Source organism: Lithobates pipiens, unplaced genomic scaffold, assembly GCF_037356315.1.
Source record: "Lithobates pipiens isolate NorthernLeopardFrog02 unplaced genomic scaffold, aLitPip1_a1.2 Scaffold_8, whole genome shotgun sequence".
NCBI classification, from domain to species: Eukaryota; Metazoa; Chordata; class Amphibia; order Anura; family Ranidae; genus Lithobates; species Lithobates pipiens.
Window position 1 is genome coordinate 329,667,937 of NW_027507903.1, and position 20,908 is coordinate 329,688,844.

At 44.2% G+C, this 20,908-nt stretch overlaps 1 protein-coding gene across 1 annotated transcript in view; it reads right to left on the bottom strand.

Annotated features, from left to right (window-relative positions):
- RBM27 (RNA binding motif protein 27) overlaps nt 1–20,908 on the bottom strand; it is a 179,563-nt gene that overhangs the window by 141,258 nt on the left and 17,397 nt on the right. Inside the window, exons 2-4 of the mRNA XM_077473000.1 lie at nt 9,257–9,375; nt 4,230–4,366; nt 71–153 (exon numbers count right to left, since the gene is read on the bottom strand). Coding sequence (XP_077329126.1) covers nt 71–153; nt 4,230–4,366; nt 9,257–9,375 — 339 coding nt within the window. The remainder of the gene's footprint in view (nt 1–70; nt 154–4,229; nt 4,367–9,256; nt 9,376–20,908) is intronic.

Sequence of the window (20,908 nt, forward strand, 5' to 3'; positions counted from 1 at the left end):
TGGGGATTCGTTACCTTTTGTTTATTATAGGCAAACAATCCAAAGAAAATGACAGAAGAAACATTCTTACCTCCTCTCATTGGAATCTGAACGATTTCTTGGAGGACTTGGTTGCTTCCTTTTTCTGTTTTCCCGCTCTTCCTCCAAAGAGTCCTGACAGCACAAATAAGAATGTTTAGTTTTTTTCAAGAAAGAGAAAGAAAAAAAAAAAAAAACACGGAGGGGGGAAAGCGAAAGAAAGACCATTTTTCAAAGACTATGAATGATAAGCACAAACTTTTTCACTCATGGTTAGCGTTTGGCTGAAGTCATTAATTATTTTGCTGCGTTTACTTTTTAAATCACAATAGCAACAGAAACTACTGAAATTACCCTCATCAAAAGGTTTACATACCACAGTTCTTAATACCGTGCATTACCCCCTTTAAGATCAATGACAGCTTGAAGCCTTTTTGTGGTATTTGTGGATGAGGCTCTTATCTTCTCAGATGGTAAAGCTGCCCATTCCTCTTTGCAAAAAGCCTCCAGCTTGGGCTATCTTGCAAGAACTGTAGGCTTGAGATCTCCTCAGAGTGGAGACTGAGATGACCATTCCAAAACCTTCACTTTATTCTGCTGTAGCCAATAACAGGTCGACTTGTGTTTTGGATCATTGTCATGTTGGAATCTCCAAGTATGTCTCATGCACAGTTTCCTGGCTGATGAATGCAAAAATGTTCCTTTGGTATTTTTTTTTTTTTAACATACTACATTCATCTTGCCATCAATTTTGGCCAAATTTAAATGTAAACTCTTGACGAGGGTCATTTCGGTAGTTTTTGTTGCCATTAGGATTTAAAGAGTAAACACAGTTGACTGATAATAAATGACTTCGGCCAAACACTAACCATGAGTGAAAGAAAAAAAAAGTGTGTGTTCTCATTCATAGTCTCTGAATTCTAATTAATATCTAAACTGCTGCCAGCAAAAAAGTGAGTTCACCCCTACGTGAAAATGTCCAAATTGGGCCCAACGTGTCAATATTTTGTGTGGCCGCCATTATTTTCCAGCACTGCCTTAGCCATCTTGGGCATGATGTTCACCAGAGCTTCACAGGTTGCCACTGGAGTCCTCTTCTCCAAGATGACATTGTGAAGCTGGTGGATGTTGGAGAACTTACGCTCCATAACCCTCCGTTTGAGGATGCCCCACGGATGCTCAATAGGGTTTAGGTCTGGAGACATGCTTGGCCAGTCCATCACCTTTACCCTCAGCTTCTTTAGCAAGGCAGCGGTCATCTTGGAGGTGCGTTTGGGATAATTATGTAGGAATACTGCCCTACGGTCCAGTCTCCGAAGGGAGGGGATCATGCTATGCTTCAGTATGTCACAGTCCCTGTTGGCATTTATGGATCCCTCAATGAACTGCAGCTCCCCAGTGCCAGGAGTACTCATATAGCCCCCAGAACATTACACCACCATGCTTGACTGTAGGGAAGACACAATTGTCTTTGTACTCCTCATCTGGTTACTGCCACACACGCTTGACACCATCAAAACTAAATAAGTTTATCTTGGCCCCATCAGACTACATGACATGGTTCCAGTTTGCGGGCTTTCTTGTGCATCATATTTAGAAGAGGTTTCCTTCTGGGACGACAGCCATGCAGACCAATTTGATGCAGTGTGCGGCATATGATCTGAGCATTGACAGGCTGACCCCCTCACCCCTTCAACCTTTGCAGCAATTCAGACAGCACACAAGTCTATTCCCCAAAGACAGCCTCTGGCTAGGACACCGAGCACATGCATGCAACATCTTTGGTCGACCTGTTCTGAGTGGAACCTGTCCTGTTAAACCACTGTATGGTCTTGGTCACCATGCTGCAGCTCAGTTTCAGGGTCTTGCCAATCTTCTTATAGCCTATGTAGGGCAACAATTCCTTTAAGATCCTCGGAGAGTTCTTTGCCATGACGTGCCATGTTGAACTTCCAGTGAGCAGTATGAGAGCGAGCTCAAAATTTAACACACCTGCTCCCCATTCACACCTGAGACCTTGTAGCACTAATGAGTTACATGACACCAGGGAGGGAAAATGGCTAATTTGGCCCAATTTGGACGTTTTCACTTAGGGGAATACTCACTTATTGCCAGTGGTTTAGACATTAATGGCTATGTGTCGTGTTATTTTGAGGGGACAGCAAATGTACACTCACTACTTTACATTGTAGCAAGTATTAGAATAAAATATTTACAAAAATGTGAGGGGTGTACTAACTTTTGTGAGATACTGTATAAATTATCTCCATTGTATTTATGTCCCCCACAAACCTATATACTGCTCTCAATACTTTACTTTTATGTTGCTCTTGTAATTGTGATCCCAACTCTTTTCACCATTTTACAATAAATGGGGGCATGCCTTGTCCTTTCAGTTTCATGAGTATTATATATTTTTGTGATATACTGTGGTTTAAGTCTATTTGTAATTTATATATTATTTCTATTTGGTTTAAATTCTCCTCTGACCCAATTGGTTATGGTAAAGTTGACAAAAAAAACAAACAGCCTAATCAATAGTGATAGTAAGACTTTTTTTTTTTTTTTTTTTTATAAAAAAACAAAAAAACAAAAAAAAAAAAAAAAACAAAAAAAACAAAGCACACACAAAACATGTCATACTTAACTCTCTCCACTGTGCAGTTAGTTTTCCACAAAGTGGCCCCGATCATCCTCTTCTGTGGTCCACCGGTGGCGCCGGTAGTTTCTCCCAGCATCGTATAACCCCCTAGGAGAAATGATCTCCCAAGTCCAGCATTTGGTGTCCATAGACAGGCAGAGAGGAAGAGCAGGGGGAATACAGAACTAAGGTGAGTGAGTAAACCCGGGCTGGGGGGGCAGTCAGTGACAGAAGTCTTTACACCTTAACGCATAGGATGCATTACGGTGAAAACACATGAGGTTTACAACCCCTTTAACCGCTTGCCAACTGCCTCACGGAGGAGTACGGCGGCAGAGCAGCTCTCTTGCACTGGATCACGTATCTAGTACGTGAGTCAGCACTTCCCGATTAGTCACAGCATAAGCCAATCAGCAGGTAGCGGCCAATGATTGATGGCTGGCACCCACCGATCAGCAAAGAGTATGACAGGACAGAGCTCTGTGAAAGAAAACACAGAGCTCTGTCCGGTCAGCGGGGACTTGGGTTTTTGTTACCTGCTTTGCAGGAAAACAAAATGCGGTGACACATCCCTTCGCAAAAACAGCACATAATAAATGCACCAAGCACTGTTAAGCACACATTTAACCCCTTGTTTGCCCTAGGATTTTATACCCTTCCCAAAATCTTCTGGAGGTCAAGTGGTCACGGATTGGATCATTTTTCGGATCAGCAAATAATTGAATTTGCAAAAACCTGTGAAAATGTCACCATCATATAGTAACCACTGTAAAATCCACAGTCTCCCCCACTGCAAGGGTATGGAGGGATGGCTGTGACTGCAATTCACAGAGCTGCGCTGTGGGCACTACAGATCCAACCCACAGCGCTGCTGCCATCCGATCTCTCCCCTCCACTGTACAGATCAGTACACAGAGGGGAGAGAGGAACCGGCATCATCGTGACGCCGGTTTGGTTACAAGTGATCAGTCCGTCATTTGACGGAGTGATCACATTATAAACGGGCGACGGGTGCACCAAGATGGCCACCGCTCCGGAGCTAGGCCGAAGCCACGGAGCACAGTGTGTGCCGATCCAAACAGGGTGACCCGTTCGGATCACGGATCTTCTATTGAGCAGCATTACAACTTAGGGCACAGTTTGTTGGCCCACACAGTTCTTAAACAACCTCTGCTGTTATTGGTGACAAAGAGGTCGTGGGCACTTGCACAGCATTCTTCTTTGTCCCTCCCCTACTCCTCTGTCAGCACTGGTGTCACGTTAGAGTAAGGGAGAGACCCCCTGAAATACCATTCAGTACCAGTGTAAAAGTGTATATTCTGCTTTGTGAAACCACCTCTAATACTGGGTGTCCTAATTTGTGGCTGCTACTGCAATATGTAAACTATTAGTTTTGTTTTATACATTTTAGAATGGAGTACTTTGAGATTGTGCAGAGTTTTGAAGCATACATTAACTTAACTTAAAAAAAAAAAAAAAAAAACCCCCACACACCACCCACAAAACACACCCCCTTTCAGAAACACCACTCTAGTTAATAGAAAATATTTTTTATCAATCAAACCCTCACCTGCAGAGAACTTGGCATAGGCATATGTCGACACTCAGAAGCTTCCTCTCTTTCCTCAGCCTTTATGGCTTCTTCTGGAGGAAGGTAGCTTCCTGTGCTCAGGCTTTCAAAGAGTTTATCCACAAAATCATTTGTCTCTAATAAAAAAATAAAAAAGGTCTGATCATTATTAGCCTTTAAAGTAAAACTAAAAAAAAGGCAAAACTTTTTTTTTGTTCTGGATAGAGTGGAGAGGGATTAGAAAGAGTGTCAGTTTTTATTGCCGTCTGTGTCCCTGTTATGGAGATTCACCCTCTCCATTAGTCCCGTTTACCATTATCATTGAAAGTACAAGAAAATACCAAACAGTGTGACATAAAATATTGCAATGGTCTCCATTTTATCTTCCAGGGTCTCTGCTAAAATATAAATATATATTTCTATAAAATATAAAGTAATTTTATAGCAAAAAAAAATAAAAAAAAATAGGATTTATAACAGCTTAACTGTACAATCCTTTTCTTGGAGTACCTCATGAAACACAGCGCCATAGTATTATGTGGGTTACAGGTCACCTTCAGGTGATGGACACTGGCACACCCTAAGACAAGATGTCCCCTCCCTATATAACCCCTCCCACTACTGGGTGTACCTGTTTTTGTAGCAAAGCAATATACCTGTATTAGAAGAGGCGTGTCGGAATTGCCATAGTTGTATCTGTGATCACATTGTTTGCATCCTGTATTATTTTTATGTATTGTACACTTGTCCCCGCACATACATGTAGGCTGTTCACCTACATACTCTTTACCTTTCCAATAAATACCTCATTACACATTAAAACATTTAGTAGTTGTCCGTTCTCTTTAAAGTCCCCAAGAGGAACACTCTTCTTCAGAATGTGGGTCTCAACAGCCAAACCGTTAAAGTTAGTGTAAGTAAGGAAGGGTGGAACACCGGACCTTGCAAAGAGAAGGTCTGGACGTGGTAGTAGGGTCCATGGTTCAACTACCGCTATGCTTATGATCTCCGCATACCAGGATCTTCTGGGCCACAAGAATCACTGACTTCTCTTCCCGCTTGACCCTGCCAAGAGATTGCGGAAGCAGAAGAATAGGAGGGAATGCATAAAATCAGTGAGAATTGATTCCATGGGAACACCAAGGCATCTGTTCCTCATGCTAGTGGGTCCCTTGTTCTTGACACAAAGTTGTCAATCTTTTTGTTGGATGCAAACAGATCTATGTCTGGGATCCCCCATCTCTGGCATATTGCCAGGAAGATATTGGGGTGAAGGGCCCATTCTCCCGGGAACTGCTGCTGGCAACTCATGTAGTCTGCCTGCCAATAGGTAAGGTACATTGTTTTCTGACCAAGTTAAGATGCGATTCACCTCTCTCTGGGCCGCACGACTTTTCGTGCCCTCTTGGTGATTGATATAGGCCACTGCTGTGGCATTGTCAGATTGGATCCCTACAGGACATTTCCGTAAGCTGGGCATCCAGGCCCTCAGGGCCAAGCGTGCTGCCCGGATCTCTAGAATGTTTATGGGCAAGGTAAATTCTGATCTGGACCATTTCCCTTGGACAGTCGCCTCTTCTAGGCCTGCTCCTCAAACTGAAAGGCCGGCATCCGTTACCACCTTCCAGGTAACTGGTAGGTAGGATTTTCCCTTCTGCAGAATCTTGGTTATTAGCCACCAACTGAGGATCCAGCGCACCATTGGAGGCAGACGCATTGGGAAATCTAGTGCTTGGACCTTCTTGTTCCAAGCTGATAAGATACTGTTTTGCAGCAGCCTCGAATGAAACCGAGCATGAGGAATGGACTTGAACTAAGCCACCATCTTTTCCAACAACCTCATGCAAAGTCGAATTGAAGGATTCCTCTTTGCCTTGACCAATTGAATCAGTTCCTTTATGGCACTGATCTTTGCCTGGGGCAAGAATACCCTTTTCTGGGCTGCATCTATAAATCAGACCCAAGTAGTCTAATCTCCTTGATGGTTTTAAAAGGAGGTTTTTCTCTAGGTTGAGAAACCAACCTAGGTATTCCAGGTAGTTGACAGTGGTGATCATACTTTGGTCTAAGCGGGCTACTGACTGGTCTATCAAGAGTAGATCGTCTAGGTATGCTATAATAGTTATACCTTGGGCCCTTAATCTGGCTAGAGGAGGGGCCAGGACTTTTGTAAACACTCGAGGTGCAGTAGCTAGACTGAAAGGCAGAGCTACAAACTTAAAAATTAAGAAGATTTTCTACTTCAAAGCATAGATATTTCTGGTGAGCGGTGAAAAAATAAATAAATAAATAAAAAAGGCACATGGGAGGTATGCATCCTTGATCTCGATTTGACACCAGAAGTTTTCCTCCTTGTAGGATGGAGACTACTGATCGGATTGACTCCATGCGGAAAGAATGGATATTCAGGAACCGGTTTAGATCTTGTAGATCTTGGAGATGTCAGACCCATTCTGGATCTCAATTTGGTTTTGGCACCGGGAAAAGGCTTGAAAAAATACCCAATCCCTGCTTTTGCATGGGGACCACCGAGAACACTTTTTGAGACAAAAGACAGTCCAATGCCTGAAAGACTTTTTTCTCTGGATCCCTGGGAACGTTTGATCTGAGAAAACGAGGAGACGGGGGACTCTCGGAACGCTAGCTTGTACCCTAGAGCTATTAAAGAAGTCACCCATTTGTCTCCACACTCTTCCTGCCAGTCCCTTGAGAACTGCAGAATCTTCCCCCCCACTCGAGCGAGCGGCAGGCGCCCCTTCATAAGGAGGCTTTAGTATTTTGTTTTGTAGGTTTCCTCCCCCAGGACTTCTTTTGTCTCTGGGGTGGACCCTGAGGTTTACCTCTTGAACCGGACAGCAGAGGCCATCGTGACTGCCTGGAGGCAGATGACCCTGGCACTGGAGAAGAAGCTTGTTTAAATGAAACATTTACTCCACTTCCTAACCGGTAAAAGTACTTTTTCCCCCAGAAATTCTTTGCATGTATTTATCCAAGTCATCCCCAAACAGCCATTCACTGTAAAAAGGAAAAACTAGCCAGGAGCTTTTTGCATGGCACCTCGGCTGACCAATTTTTCAACTATAAGATTCTATGTATATGCACCAGTGGCGTCATGGCGTCTATTGCAAAACATAACGCCGCTGGCAGTTCGGCTAAATCCTGGGCCTGCTGATTAGGAATAACCTTGAGCACCTGTTTAAAACTGGTCTCTCAAGGATTGACATACACCAATTGCTGCCAGCGCAGACTGAGTCACTGAACCTGCCAGAGAAAAAGTGTATTTTTTTTTTAATAGGAAATGCAACTTTTTGTCTTTTGGATCCCTAAGCATTCGAGCATTGTCTACTGGACAAGTCAAGCTTTTATTCACAGGGGATATAGCAGCGTCAATTGCTGTTATCTCCCACTTTTTAGTGAATTTCTCCGCCATAGGATAAAGTGTAGAAAACTTTTTAGGAGGGAAAAAAATAAAAAGAGGCTTATCTGGATGATCCCACTCACAATACATAAGCTTTTCCAGCAATGGACAGGAAAAGCATGCACAGCTTGAGAAGGCTTTAGCGAACCCAAACAAGAAATTATATATATATATATATATATATATATATATATATATATTCTAACACAAGCAAAAAATCCAAATGGTGCGTCACACCGCAATGTGCAGTGGTGCATATACTCCCCAAAGAAAAGGGTCTTAATATTAAAGTTCACTATATACAAACACAGGAAAAGTCCACCATATTGTTGCACATCATATGTGGAGTCGTCACTGGGTGTTTTATTAATACCAACACATCGGGTGGACTTTTCCTGTGTCTGTGCATAGTGAAATTTAATATTTAGACCCTTTTCTTTGGGGAGTACATGCACCATGGCACATTGTGGTGCAATATACCATTTGAATTTTTTGCATGCGTTAGCCATTAAACTTTGTTTACACATGTTATATAAAACATTTTTTTTGTTATAGAACAGCGCAGCTCTTTATGTTTTTCGCCATGTCCACTGGCCATCCATGATCGCTCAAGAGACCGGCAGAATGGGATCTGTCAGTGTAAACAAACAGATCCCCGTTCTGTCAGGGGAGGAGAGAGATTGTTACTAATCACTAGGAACAGAATCTCTTACCTCCTCCAGTCAGCCCAGCCCCATATACAGTTTGCAGCACCTACCAAGGAACACACTTAACTCCTTGATCGCACACCCTAGTGTTAACCCCTTCCCTGCCAGTGACATTTATACAGTAATCAGTGGCCATTTTTAGCTCTGATCCCTGTATAAATGTCAATGGTCCCAAAAGTGTCTGATCTGCCTGCTGCAATCCCGCTAAAAATCGCACGTCACTGTCATTACTCGTAAAAGAACAAATAAAAATGCCATAAATATATCCCCCATTTTGTAGACGCTATAAGCTGATGAAGATTTATATATATATATATATATATATATATATATATATATATATATATATATATATATATATATATATATATATATATATATATATATATATATATATATATATATAATTTTTATTTATTTTTTTAAATTGGGGATAAAGGCAAAAAAAATGTATACATACATACTTTTTTTTTTTTAAATTGAGGCCTTTTGTTTATAGCGCAAAAAATAAAAAAAACGCAGAGGTGATCAAATACCTCCAAAAGAAAGCTCCATTTGTGAGGAAAAAAAGGGACGTCAATTTTGTTTGGGTACGGCTTCGCAGAACCGCACAGTTAACAGTTAAAGCGACGTAGCGCAAAAAATGGCCTGGTCATCAAGGGGACAAATCTTCTGGTCCTTAAGTGGTTAATACACCACTGCCAGAGTGCACAGCCAGGAAGATGAAATCGCTTTCTTGTCCCATTATAGAACAGTGAGGTCATCTTCCTGCATACAACCTGTTTGGTGTCCATGTCATGCTACCCTTTCAATGTCCACCTAACAGTGGTTTATGAAAGGTAAATGTGCTACTTAAAAGCAAATATCATTTAAAAACACAACACACACACACACACCTTTACCTTTTTGTAGGAAAACATCCAACTGGTCAGCACAAATGGCCTTAAGCTCCTCATCTGACTTGTCTTTCTTGACCAAGGCAATAACATAATTAGCAAGAGCTGTAGGATCTGCATCACATCTATCATAAGAATGGAAAAAGATGAACATTGTGAGCATAACACCATCCAATATTCCATCCTACCCAACATGTTCTTCCCATATTCACTCATAACAGTTTCTTTCTGTTCTGAACAGACCCGTAAGAACAGTAAAGTGTCAGCACACAGCCTCCACCAGTAGGTTAACTGCACATCAGGTCCCAAGTGTGAGCATGCTTCTGGGATTGAGGATTTGGGAGCCTTGCTCCATCCCTTCTCACCTACTGAGACTCCACACTGGTCTGTTACTCTGAATGGGGAGCTTTATTTGTTACAAGTACGGTATTTAGCGCATTACATATGGCATCCTCAAAAGAGCTTAAATTTTTGTAAACGGTTCTAAACAAGATTTTTTTACCTTCTGTCATTCTCTGCATTAGGGCACAAAGTCAATACCTGCTCCCTGCCCCGCCTCAAACACTTGACCCGGGTCCTTTCTTGATCCCCCGCTCTCCTCTGCCTCATCTCACAGGAGACTCAGGCAGCAGCCGATGTCAGTGAGGAGGGGGATGTGGCTGAGCCGCACTGTATATCCATGAATACACAGCCAGTATGGGAGCATGCCTGCATGGGTACCTCCTCAGCACAGGGCTTGCTGAGGGAGCACACAGCACCAGCGGACGACTGAAAAAGAGGTAAGGAACAGTTTCTGTGCAAGAGCCTTGCACAGAGCAGATAATCAAGTACAACCCAAAGCTAACAAACCAGAAACCTTGTGCATCGTATTTGGGCATTTTGAGCACCAACAGTCCCTATGATGAAAAGACCTGACTTTGACACCTCGTGCTTTAGATGCAACCAATAAAATGATCAGATAAGAATATGTGAAATTTATCAGAAGACAAAATATTTGGGTGGCGTTTCAGAATAAGGTCCCATTCACACTAGGAGCTGCATGTGAAGCACAGGAACAGTGTGTGGGTCCTGTATGCTTCATATGCAGTTCTGTGCAGTGCGATTTCAGCCCCATTCATTTTGAATGGGCTGAAGTTGCACCGCACCTAAAGTAGTGCATGCACTACTTTTTCAAACATGCAAAAACTGCATTGCATGGTACTTTTGTACAATGCGATTTGGTGTGGGCCAACCCAACGCGTTTGCGACCCGCATTTGGCACGTGTTAACTTCAAATTCAGCAGATCGAAAGGGTGGTGCGGTGGGAATGTGGTGCGGGAACACCGCTCTCCCGCACTGCACTCCAGTGTGAACGAGCAGAGGAGGCTGACATTTTGCAGGAGCACACTTGTCAACCACGTGTTTAGGAACTTAAATGAATACAAATTCAGCCTTTGCTTCAAAGTCACTGGTCACATAGGGTGCTCTGTTTTCAGGTGCCAGGACTGTCTTTTCACTCCATATTTCACATCAGATTGGATGTCAAAAATCACTTAGCAATTCATTGGATTTATTCACATCACACCTTCCATGCAAATAAGAACTTTCAGCAAGCTGTATTGTGCCATATTATTCTCAGCTTGAATATTTGATGCAGGACATACTGTTGAAACACACACATACATATATACATACATACACACACATATACATATATATATATATATATATATATATATATATATATATATATATATATATATATATATATATATATATATAGTAAGGGATCTTCCCGGGGTAGGGTGTGTTTGGACACAGTTCACAGCAGACTTGGACTTTATAAAGCAGACCTTGGCGTTTATTTGTGGTACAAACAGTCCAACAAACAAAATATACAGCAACACCGTGCTTCTTGTGTATAACAGGAACAAAATAATAACAAAAACAAACAACCGAGCCCGGCTGGGCGCTTACTAACAGGTTCTTCTCACCTATCTGACACTTATAAACACAGCGTCTTTCGCCTGGATATCGCAGGGTGGATTTTAGCTCCAGCAGTGGCTGTGCTTGCAGCTTCCTCAAACACACAGACTGTTCGTTTCCCTGGCTGAGAGCAATCACCTGCAGGCCCGCAGAGCCTTTACCTTCCCAGGCTAATTAGGATCAAAGCTCACCTGATCCAAAACCCAGAACTGGAACGAGGGATGGGGGGTGTGGAATGACAGGTCCCTCTACCAAACCTACCTGCCATTCCATATAAACCCAGGCCCGGCAAGATTAAATAACAACTCAGCAGCATATTGCTGCTGAGAAACTGATCCATCCTGGACTTACCATCTCACACTGTGTAGCAACCTAGGTGAGATGTACACCCCCTCAACCACTTCTCCAGTGACATGTCTACATATCCCCCCCCTCTTTTTCAGACCGGAGGGCTGAGCCTTTTGTCCCCACAGACAACTCACCCTCGACAATGCGTCAGCATTTGCCTGTAATTTCCCTGGCCTGTGTTCCACAGTGAAATTAAAGTTTTGTAAGGACAGAAACCATCTAGTCACTCTTGCATTTCTCTCCTTGTTTAACTTCATCCATGTTAGGGGGGCATGGTCTGTCACCAACTTGAATTTCCTGCCTAGCAAGTAATACTTTAAAGATTCTAGGGCCCACTTCACTGCCAAACATTCTCGCTCCACAATGGCATAATTTTTCTCGGCCGGGGTTAGTTTTCTACTCAAGTATGTCACCGGATGCTCCTCACCATTCACTACTTGTGAGAGTACTGCACCTAAGCCTGTGTTAGAGGCATCTGTCTGGACCAGAAATTCTCGCCTGAAATTGGGGGTAACTAACACAGGTGGTTGGCACAAGGCAGACTTAAGGCTTTGGAAAGCCTTCTCGGCCTCTGGGGTCCACGTGACCATTGCTGTCTTTCCGCCCTTTGTCAAGTCAGTTAGTGGAGCAGCAACTGAGGCAAAGTTCGGCACAAACCTACGGTAATAACCGGTAATACCCAGGAAAGCTCTAACCTGTTTCCTTGTCAGGGGTCTAGGCCAATTCTGTATTGCCTCAATTTTATTTAGCTGTGGCTTAATCAATCCTCTCCCAACAATGTAGCCCAGATATTTGGCCTCTTCTAGGGCTAGAGCACACTTCTCGGCATTTATGGTCAACCCTGCATCACTTATGGTATCCAACACGGCCTGTACCTTACAGAGGTGACTTTCCCAATCAGGGCTAAAAATGACCACATCATCGAGGTAGGCGGCTGAGTAATCCCGATGTGGTCGCAGAATCAAGTCCATCAACCTCTGGAAAGTTGCAGGCGCTCCATGTAACCCGAATGGCATCACTACATACTGGAATAGCCCATCAGGGGTGGAGAATGCAGTTTTCTTTTTAGCCTCGTCAGAAAGTGGAATCTGCCAGTAGCCCTTTGTGAGATCGAGGGTGGTTATGTACCTGGCGTTACCTAACTTCTCAATCAACTCATCTACCCTGGGCATAGGATAAGCATCGAACTTGGAGATCTCATTCAACTTTCTGAAATCGTTACAGAACCTCCAAGTTCCATTGGGCTTTGGGATTAGCACAATCGGGCTGGACCATTCACTCTGTGACACCTCAATTACCCCCAGATCAAGCATACGTTTTACCTCGTCAGATACGGCTTTCCTACGTGCCTCCGGTATCCTATAGGGCTTTAGGTTTACTCTGCTTCTAGGCTCAGTTTCAATGTGATGATGGATGAGGTGGGTACGCCCTGGGAGGTCAGAGAACTTGTTTTTGTTTTTCTGTAAAAATTCCAGAGCCTCCTGTTTCTGTGACACTGATAGAGCATCACCTACTTTGACTGGAGGGATTGGTGGTGACAAATTATTAACAGTATTTGTCGCCACCAAGGATTCCCTGTCTTTCCAGGGCTTGATCAAGTTTATGTGATAAACTTGGAAAGGCTTCCTTCTACCTGGTTGGTGCACCTTGTAGTTCACCTCACTGATCTTTTCAACAATTTCATAAGGACCTTGCCACTTCGCTAAGAATTTACTCTCAACAGTGGGGACTAGTATAAGGACCCTATCGCCTGGGTTGAATGTCCTGATTCTTGCGGACCGGTTGTAAATTCTACTTTGGGCCTCTTGAGCTCTCTGGAGGTGTTCCCTTACCAGGGGCATTACAGTGGCTATACGGTCCTGCATTTGTGCTACATGCTCAATAACACTCTTGTATGGGGTGGACTCACTCTCCCATGTCTCTTTTGCAATGTCCAGTAGACCCCTAGGGTGACGACCATAGACCAACTCGAATGGTGAGAACCCTGTGGATGCTTGGGGCACCTCCCTAATAGCCAACATGAGGTAGGGTAATAAATGATCCCAGTCACGACCATCTTTTCCCACCACTTTCTTCAACATATGTTTCAAAGTTTTATTAAATCTCTCCACCAATCCGTCCGTCTGGGGGTGGTATACAGAGGTACGGATGTGTGAGACTTTAAACAGTTTGCATAATTCCTTCATCAGTTTTGACATAAATGGCGTACCTTGGTCAGTTAGGATTTCTTTGGGGATCCCAGTCCTAGAGAACATATAAAACAACTCACGTGCAATTGTTTTAGATGCAGTGTTTCTTAAGGGTACAGCCTCAGGATAGCGGGTCGCATAATCTATGACTACCAAAATATACTGGTGTCCTCTAGCTGACTTTACCACGGGACCCACTAAATCCATGGCAATACGCTCAAAAGGCACCTCTATAATAGGGAGCGAAACCAAAAGGACTGCGAAAATGTGACACTGGGGCACTAACCTGACATGTGGGGCACGACTCGCAGTATTTTTTAATGTCATCATATATCGCCGGCCAAAAAAACCTCTGGAGAACCCTCTCTCGCGTTTTGTCAGTCCCCAAGTGTCCCCCAAGAACATGGTTATGTGCCATGTCAAGCACCTGACGCCGGTACGGCTTAGGTACCAGAAGCTGTTCCACAATCTCATCCTTAACCTTATTGACTCTATAGAAAAGATCATTAGTCACCGAAAAATGTGGAAATCTTTTTTCAGCATCTGGTTCCTGAGGTACCCCATTCATAACAGCAACCTGCTCTCTCGCATTTTTGAGAGTGGGGTCCTGTAATTGTGCAGCGCCAAAATTATCCCTAGACACCTCTAAGTCTAGTATATTTTGCTCAGTGGGAGGAGCCTCCTCCTCCCCAGCCAGGACCTGCAAAGGAGAACAATCATTTTCATCCTGCACACTTCTATCATTCACAGGGGACAAAGCAACCCCCTTAGAGGTATCCCCACTCCTTTTGGGGATTTTTCTTTTTTCCCAGAGAGCCCAGAATAATGGAAAATCGCGCCCCAATATTACACTATGCATGAGGTTTTTTTACCACACCCACTTCATATTGTACGGTGCCTTGTTCAGTCCCGACTTTAGCCAGCACTATAGGGTACACTTTTGTATCACCATGTATGCACACAACACTCATATGCTTTTTAGACTCCAAGTCCCCAGCCACCAGGCTAGCATGCACCAAGGTTACGAGGCTTCCCGAGTCCATTAACGCCTCAACGGGAAGGTCATTGATGGTAATATTGCAGATTTGCGGTTCAGTCTCTAGTCCAGGAACTGCAGCACAAGATGGTTCCGCAAACAGCGACTGACGCCGGCTAGCGTCACACTCCATGGGTTCAGTGGTAAGAGGGCAATGGGCCGACACGTGTCCCGCCTCATGGCATCTCCAACACTGGATAGGGCCTGGTCTCTTTGGCAAGGAGTCCTTTTCAGAGCCCCTTAGCCACCCGGGACCATCACCAGTCTTTTGTCCCTGAGACACCACTTGAGCCCTTTTCCCTCCATCAGCACCCCTCCACACTCCCCCAATAGATGGAAGTCTCTTACCAGCTGACGGCACAGATCTGGCGCTCCGGGGAGGTGAAGATGCTGCAGGAACATCACGGAGGTAGTCCTCAGTCGCCTGGAACCTCTCCACAAGGTTGACAAGTTCGTTTGCATTCTTAGGATCACCTTGTCCCACCCAGCGTTGCAGGTCAGTAGGAAGCGCTCGGAGGTAGCGATCCATCACGACCTTCTCTAGGATTTGTGCAGGAGTAGAAGTGTCTGGCTCCAACCACTTTCTTGCCAAATGGATTAGGTCATACATCTGGGACCTCGCTGATTTGTCCAGACTGTAGCTCCAGTTGCGTACCCTCCGGGCACGGACTGCAGTAGTAACTCCTAGTCGGGCAAGTATCTCCTCTTTTAGCCGAGTATAGTCCTTAACCTCTTGCTCACTGAGGTCATAGTAGGCCTTTTGGGGTTCACCTGTTAAATAGGGCGCAATTACCTCTGCCCACTCAGCGGCTGGTAACTTCTCTCGCTCAGCCACGCGCTCAAATACTGTTAGAAAGGCCTCAACATCGTCCTCAGCAGTCATCTTTTGCAGCGCTTTCTGCACAGTCCTTCTCCCAAAAAAAATCTCTGGAGCGGCTCCCATCACTGTGGGTGGATTAGCAACCACAGGCGCCTCTCGATTTGCTATCAGGTGCTCGAGAAGTTGTTGTTGTGCAGCCATGGACTGTTCATGTCGTCTATTGGCCTCTGTCTGAGCCTGCTGTTGTTGCAAACTCACTTGCATAAACTGCTTCAGCATCTCCTCCATGTTGCTGGACTGTTCTTGGAGTGTAGTTGCAGCTTTCACCCAGGACATCAGCAGCTGTAGCCAAGTCTGTCCACACCGTTGCCCCTAGCAACCGTGTTGCCCGCTACCTCCACCAATTGTAAGGGATCTTCCCGGGGTAGGGTGTGTTTGGACACAGTTCACAGCAGACTTGGACTTTATCCACTTGCTTACTGGGCACTTAAACACCCTTCCTGCCCAGACCAATTTTCAGCTTTCGGTGCTCTCACATTTTGAATGACAATTACTCAGTCATGCAACACTGTACCCAAATTAATTTTGTGTCCTTTTTTTCCCACAAATAGAGCTTTCTTTTGGTGGTATTTGATCACCTCTGGGGTTTTTATTTTTTGCGCTATAAATGAAAAAAGACCGAAAATTTTGAAAAAAAACGCATATTTCTTTGTTTCTGTGACAGAATTATGCAAATTATTAATTTTTCTTCATAAATTTTGGCCACAATTTATACTGCTACATATCTTTGGTAAAAATAACCCAAATTAGTGGATATTATTTGGTCTTTGTGAAAGTTAGAGAGTCTACAAGCTGTGGTGCGAATCGCACAAAATTGATCACATCTGATGTACTGGTGGCCTATCTCGCTTCTTGTGACCCAAACAAGTCAGGAAAGTACAAATACCCCCCAAATGACCCCTTTTTGGAAAGTAGACATTCCAAGGTATTTAGTAAGAGGCATGGTGAGCTTTTTGATGTTGTCATTTTTTTCCCACAATTCTTTGCAAAATGAAGATTTTTCATTTTCTTTATTTTTCTCCACAAAATTGTCATTGTAATAGGTTATTTCTCTCACGTGGCATGTGTATACCACAAATGACACCCCCCAAAAAATTCTGCTACTCCTCCTGAGTATTACAATACCACATGTGTGGGACTTTTTCGCAGCCTGGCCACATAGAGAGGCCCAACATGCAGGGAGCGCCATCACGTGTTCTAGGAGCATAAATTACACATCTAACTTGTTGACTACTTATTACACTTTTGAAATACCAGGACAATGACACGTGACACTGATGACAGATGGCACTGATACGTGGCAATGATGACACTTATACGTGGCACTGATGACACGTGGCACTGATGACAGATGACACTAATACGTGGCACTGATGACACGTGGCACTAATACGTGGCACTGATGACACGTGGCACTAATACGTGGCACTGATGACACGTGGCACTAATACGTGGCACTGATGACATGTGGCACTAATACGTGGCACTAATACGTGCCACCGGTGACAGATGGCACTAATACGTGGCACCAATGACACGTGACACTGATGACAGATGGCACTGATAAGTGGCATTGATGACACGTGACACTGACAACAGATGGCACGTGACACTGACAGGTGGCACTGATGACAAATGGCACTGATACGTGGCACTGATGACAGATGGCACTAATACGTGGCACTGATGACAGATGGCACTATGTGGCACTAATAACACGTGGCACTGATGACAGATGCCACTTATACGTGGCACTGATGACAGATGGCACTGGGGACAAATGGCACTGACAACAGGTGGCACTGGGGACAGATAGCACTGCGGGCAGGTGGCACTGGGGTGGGGTGGATTGCACTGGGGCAGGATGGCACTGGGGCAGGATGGCACTGGGGCAGGATGGCACTGGGGCAGGATGGCACTGGGGCAGGATGGCACTGGGGGGGGGGCATGGCACTGGGGGGGGGGTGGCACTGGGGGAGGATAGCTCTGGGGGAGGATGGCACTTTTTATTAAACTTTTTTTTAACTTTTTTTTATTTTTTTTTTTCTTTTTTACACTGACGGCTGCTGCAGCCGTTCTTCTCTCCCCTCTCACACGCTGTCTGTGTGAGGAGGGAGAGCGGCGCTGAGAGATGATCTCATATGTTTACATATGAGATCATCTCCCATTGGACACGCCGATCACGCTGTAAACGGCCGCTGTGATTGGCCGTTTACAGCGATCTGTGTTTGCCTGTCCCCGGGGGACACGGCAAACACAGAACTTCCGCGATGCGCGCCCGCGGCGGCGCGCATTGCGGAAGTAAACACCAGGCCGTCCAGGGACGGCCAGGCACGGGAAGCCGCCCGCCCTAAGGCCGGCATTCGGCTATAGGGCGGGCAGGAAGCGGTTAAAAAGCAGACCTTGGCGTTTATTTGTGGTACAAACAGTCCAACAAACAAAATATACAGCAACACCGTGCTTCTTGTGTATAACAGGAACAAAATAATAACAAAAACAAACAACCTAGCCCGGCTGGGCGCTTACTAACAGGTTCTTCTCACCTATCTGACACTTATAAACACAGCGTCTTTCGCCTGGATATCGCAGGGTGGATTTTAGCTCCAGCAGTGGCTGTGCTTGCAGCTTCCTCAAACACACAGACTGTTCGTTTCCCTGGCTGAGAGCAAACACCTGCAGGCCCGCAGAGCCTTTACCTTCCCAGGCTAATTAGGATCAAAGCTCACCTGATCCAAAACCCAGAACTGGAACGAGGGATGGGGGGTGTGGAACGACAGGTCCCTCTACCAAACCTACCTGCCATTCCATATAAACCCAGGCCCGGCAAGATTAAATAACAACTCAGCAGCATATTGCTGCTGAGAAACTGATCCATCCTGGACTTACCATCTCACACTGTGTAGCAACCTAGGTGAGATGTACACCCCCTCAACCACTTCTCCAGTGACATGTCTACAATATATATATATATATATATATATATATACACACACACACACACTGTTTCGCCTGTCAACGAATTGCCAATTCTGAAGAAACAGTTTTAGGATTTATGCACATCTGCCAAACTGTACATCCAGGCTGTGGGAAAATGTATTTTCTGGTTCAGCATTGAAGCAAATGTCACCTTGTCTGCCTCCTTTTAAACAAAGAATAGACACATTCACCTGTCTCATGAGTAGGGAGCTGATCCAGAAGTAGCAATGTGATCTCTTAGGCTAATCTGGGTTAGATGTGTGTCACAAAAAGACTGCTAAAAAAAATAAAAAATAAAAATTGAAATCCTTTGACAGGAAAAACACTGAATATAAGTATCTAAACCATAGCGTTTTGCTTACTGACCGTATGGTGAATTCACAGCTGAATATGAAGATGTTTAACATGCGTAAAAGATTAAAGTGGAGCTCCACTCAAAAGGGAAGCTCTGCTTGTCTGGAGGGGAGAGCAGATGCCTGTCAAAACCAGGTACCCAATCCCACTTCGGGGAAAAAGCTGCAATCGTGCGGTGATTTACAAAATTTCCAGCCCCTCTTGCCTTCTGGAAAACACACAGGTCCCAGAAGACAGCGGGACCATTCAGAATGTACAGCGACTACACCCGGACCCAATGGATGGTTAGCCTTGGGGTGCAAACATTGCTGGATCCCTGGATAGGTAAAGGTATTCTTGTATTAAAAGTCAGCAGCTACAGTATTTGTAGCTGCTGACTTCTATTATAAAAATAAATAAATGTAAAAGGCTGGAACTGATCTTTAACTAGGTTCGAATAAAAGGATATACTGGTATATGAGTAAAAGATGATATATCTATAAATTTCAATTCCTGGAGCTACTAGTCAGGCCTTAAGGATTACTCGTTACCAGTTGCCCCACCCAATCCCTACCTTGCACAGCCCTCAAATTCATGAAATGACACTTAAAATGTAATATGCAAATCAAGTTACAAAAATAATTATTAACAACAACTTTATCTGTGCCCACTACTGCAGCCTCGCCTCACCTGTGCCCACTACTGCAGCCTGCCTGTGCAGAGGATCATCACAGGGAAGAGAGCATGGAGGAAGAGGAAAGCTGCCGAATCACAGAGCAGATAGCCCACTGTTACAGCTTACAACTGCTTCGGCTCGTGGATACACACAGCCCTCCTGACCCATGCCTGCGATACACAGAACTCGTCCCAGCACTGGACCAACATGCGGTCTATGACAGCTGTAGGTCAGGAGGCAGGGCTGTGTGTAATCACAAGCATACAGCAATTGTAATGTAAGCTGTAACAGTGGGCTATCTGCCCTTTGTCCTTCCTCCATGCTCACTTTCCCCGGGACGATCACTGGGAGAACGGCTCCCGTTCAACCCTGCATGCTGGCTGCACTTCTACTCATGCAACACCCCCTCTTTTCTTCAAAACTGTCACCTTTTTTTCTGTATAGCACAAAAAATAAATAAAAACACAGAGGTGATCAAATAGCAACAAAAGAAAGCTCTATTTGTGAGAAAAAAAAAAAAGACGAAAATTTTGTTTGGGTACAGCATTGCATGACGACGCAATTAACAGTTAAAGTGACGCAGTGCCAAATTGTAAAAAGTGCTCTGGTCAGGAAGGGGGTAAAATCTTCAAGGGCCAACATGGTTAGTGGCTGTGTGTTGAGTTATTTTGAGGGGACAAAGTTACACTGTTATACAAACTGTACACTCACTACTTTACATTGTAGCAAAGTGTAATTTCTTCAGTGTTGTCACATGAAAAGATAATAAAATATTTACATAAATGTGAGGGGTGTACTCACTTTTCTAAAATACTGTATATAATGAGCACACAACTTTTTTTCCCCTTCTGTACCTGCAAAAAAAAAAAATAAAAAAAAAAAAAAAAAAAGGTACTTTTTTGGTTACTAAGAGCCTGCAAAGCATTGCACCTGCAATCAGATTCCAAGTACAATGCAGGGCTTTCCCAGACTGTCAGCGTAAGCCGTCTGTTTGTATCCACAATGACAGGAAGAATCAATGAACTAACTAGAGTGCTCAACAGTGTCCTGCTAGTTCATGGAGAGCTACAAGCCAACAGCCGCAAAGGATACTTACGTAGTTCATTCTCAGATTCACAGAACTGAATAAACGGTACAGCCGGGCGTGTTGAGCCACATTTTTTTTTTCCTTTGGCTAAATAGTGGACAATAGTCATTGGAATTTTTCTCAATGCAATCACTTCTAAATAAGTTTTAATGTTGAAATAGAATGGAA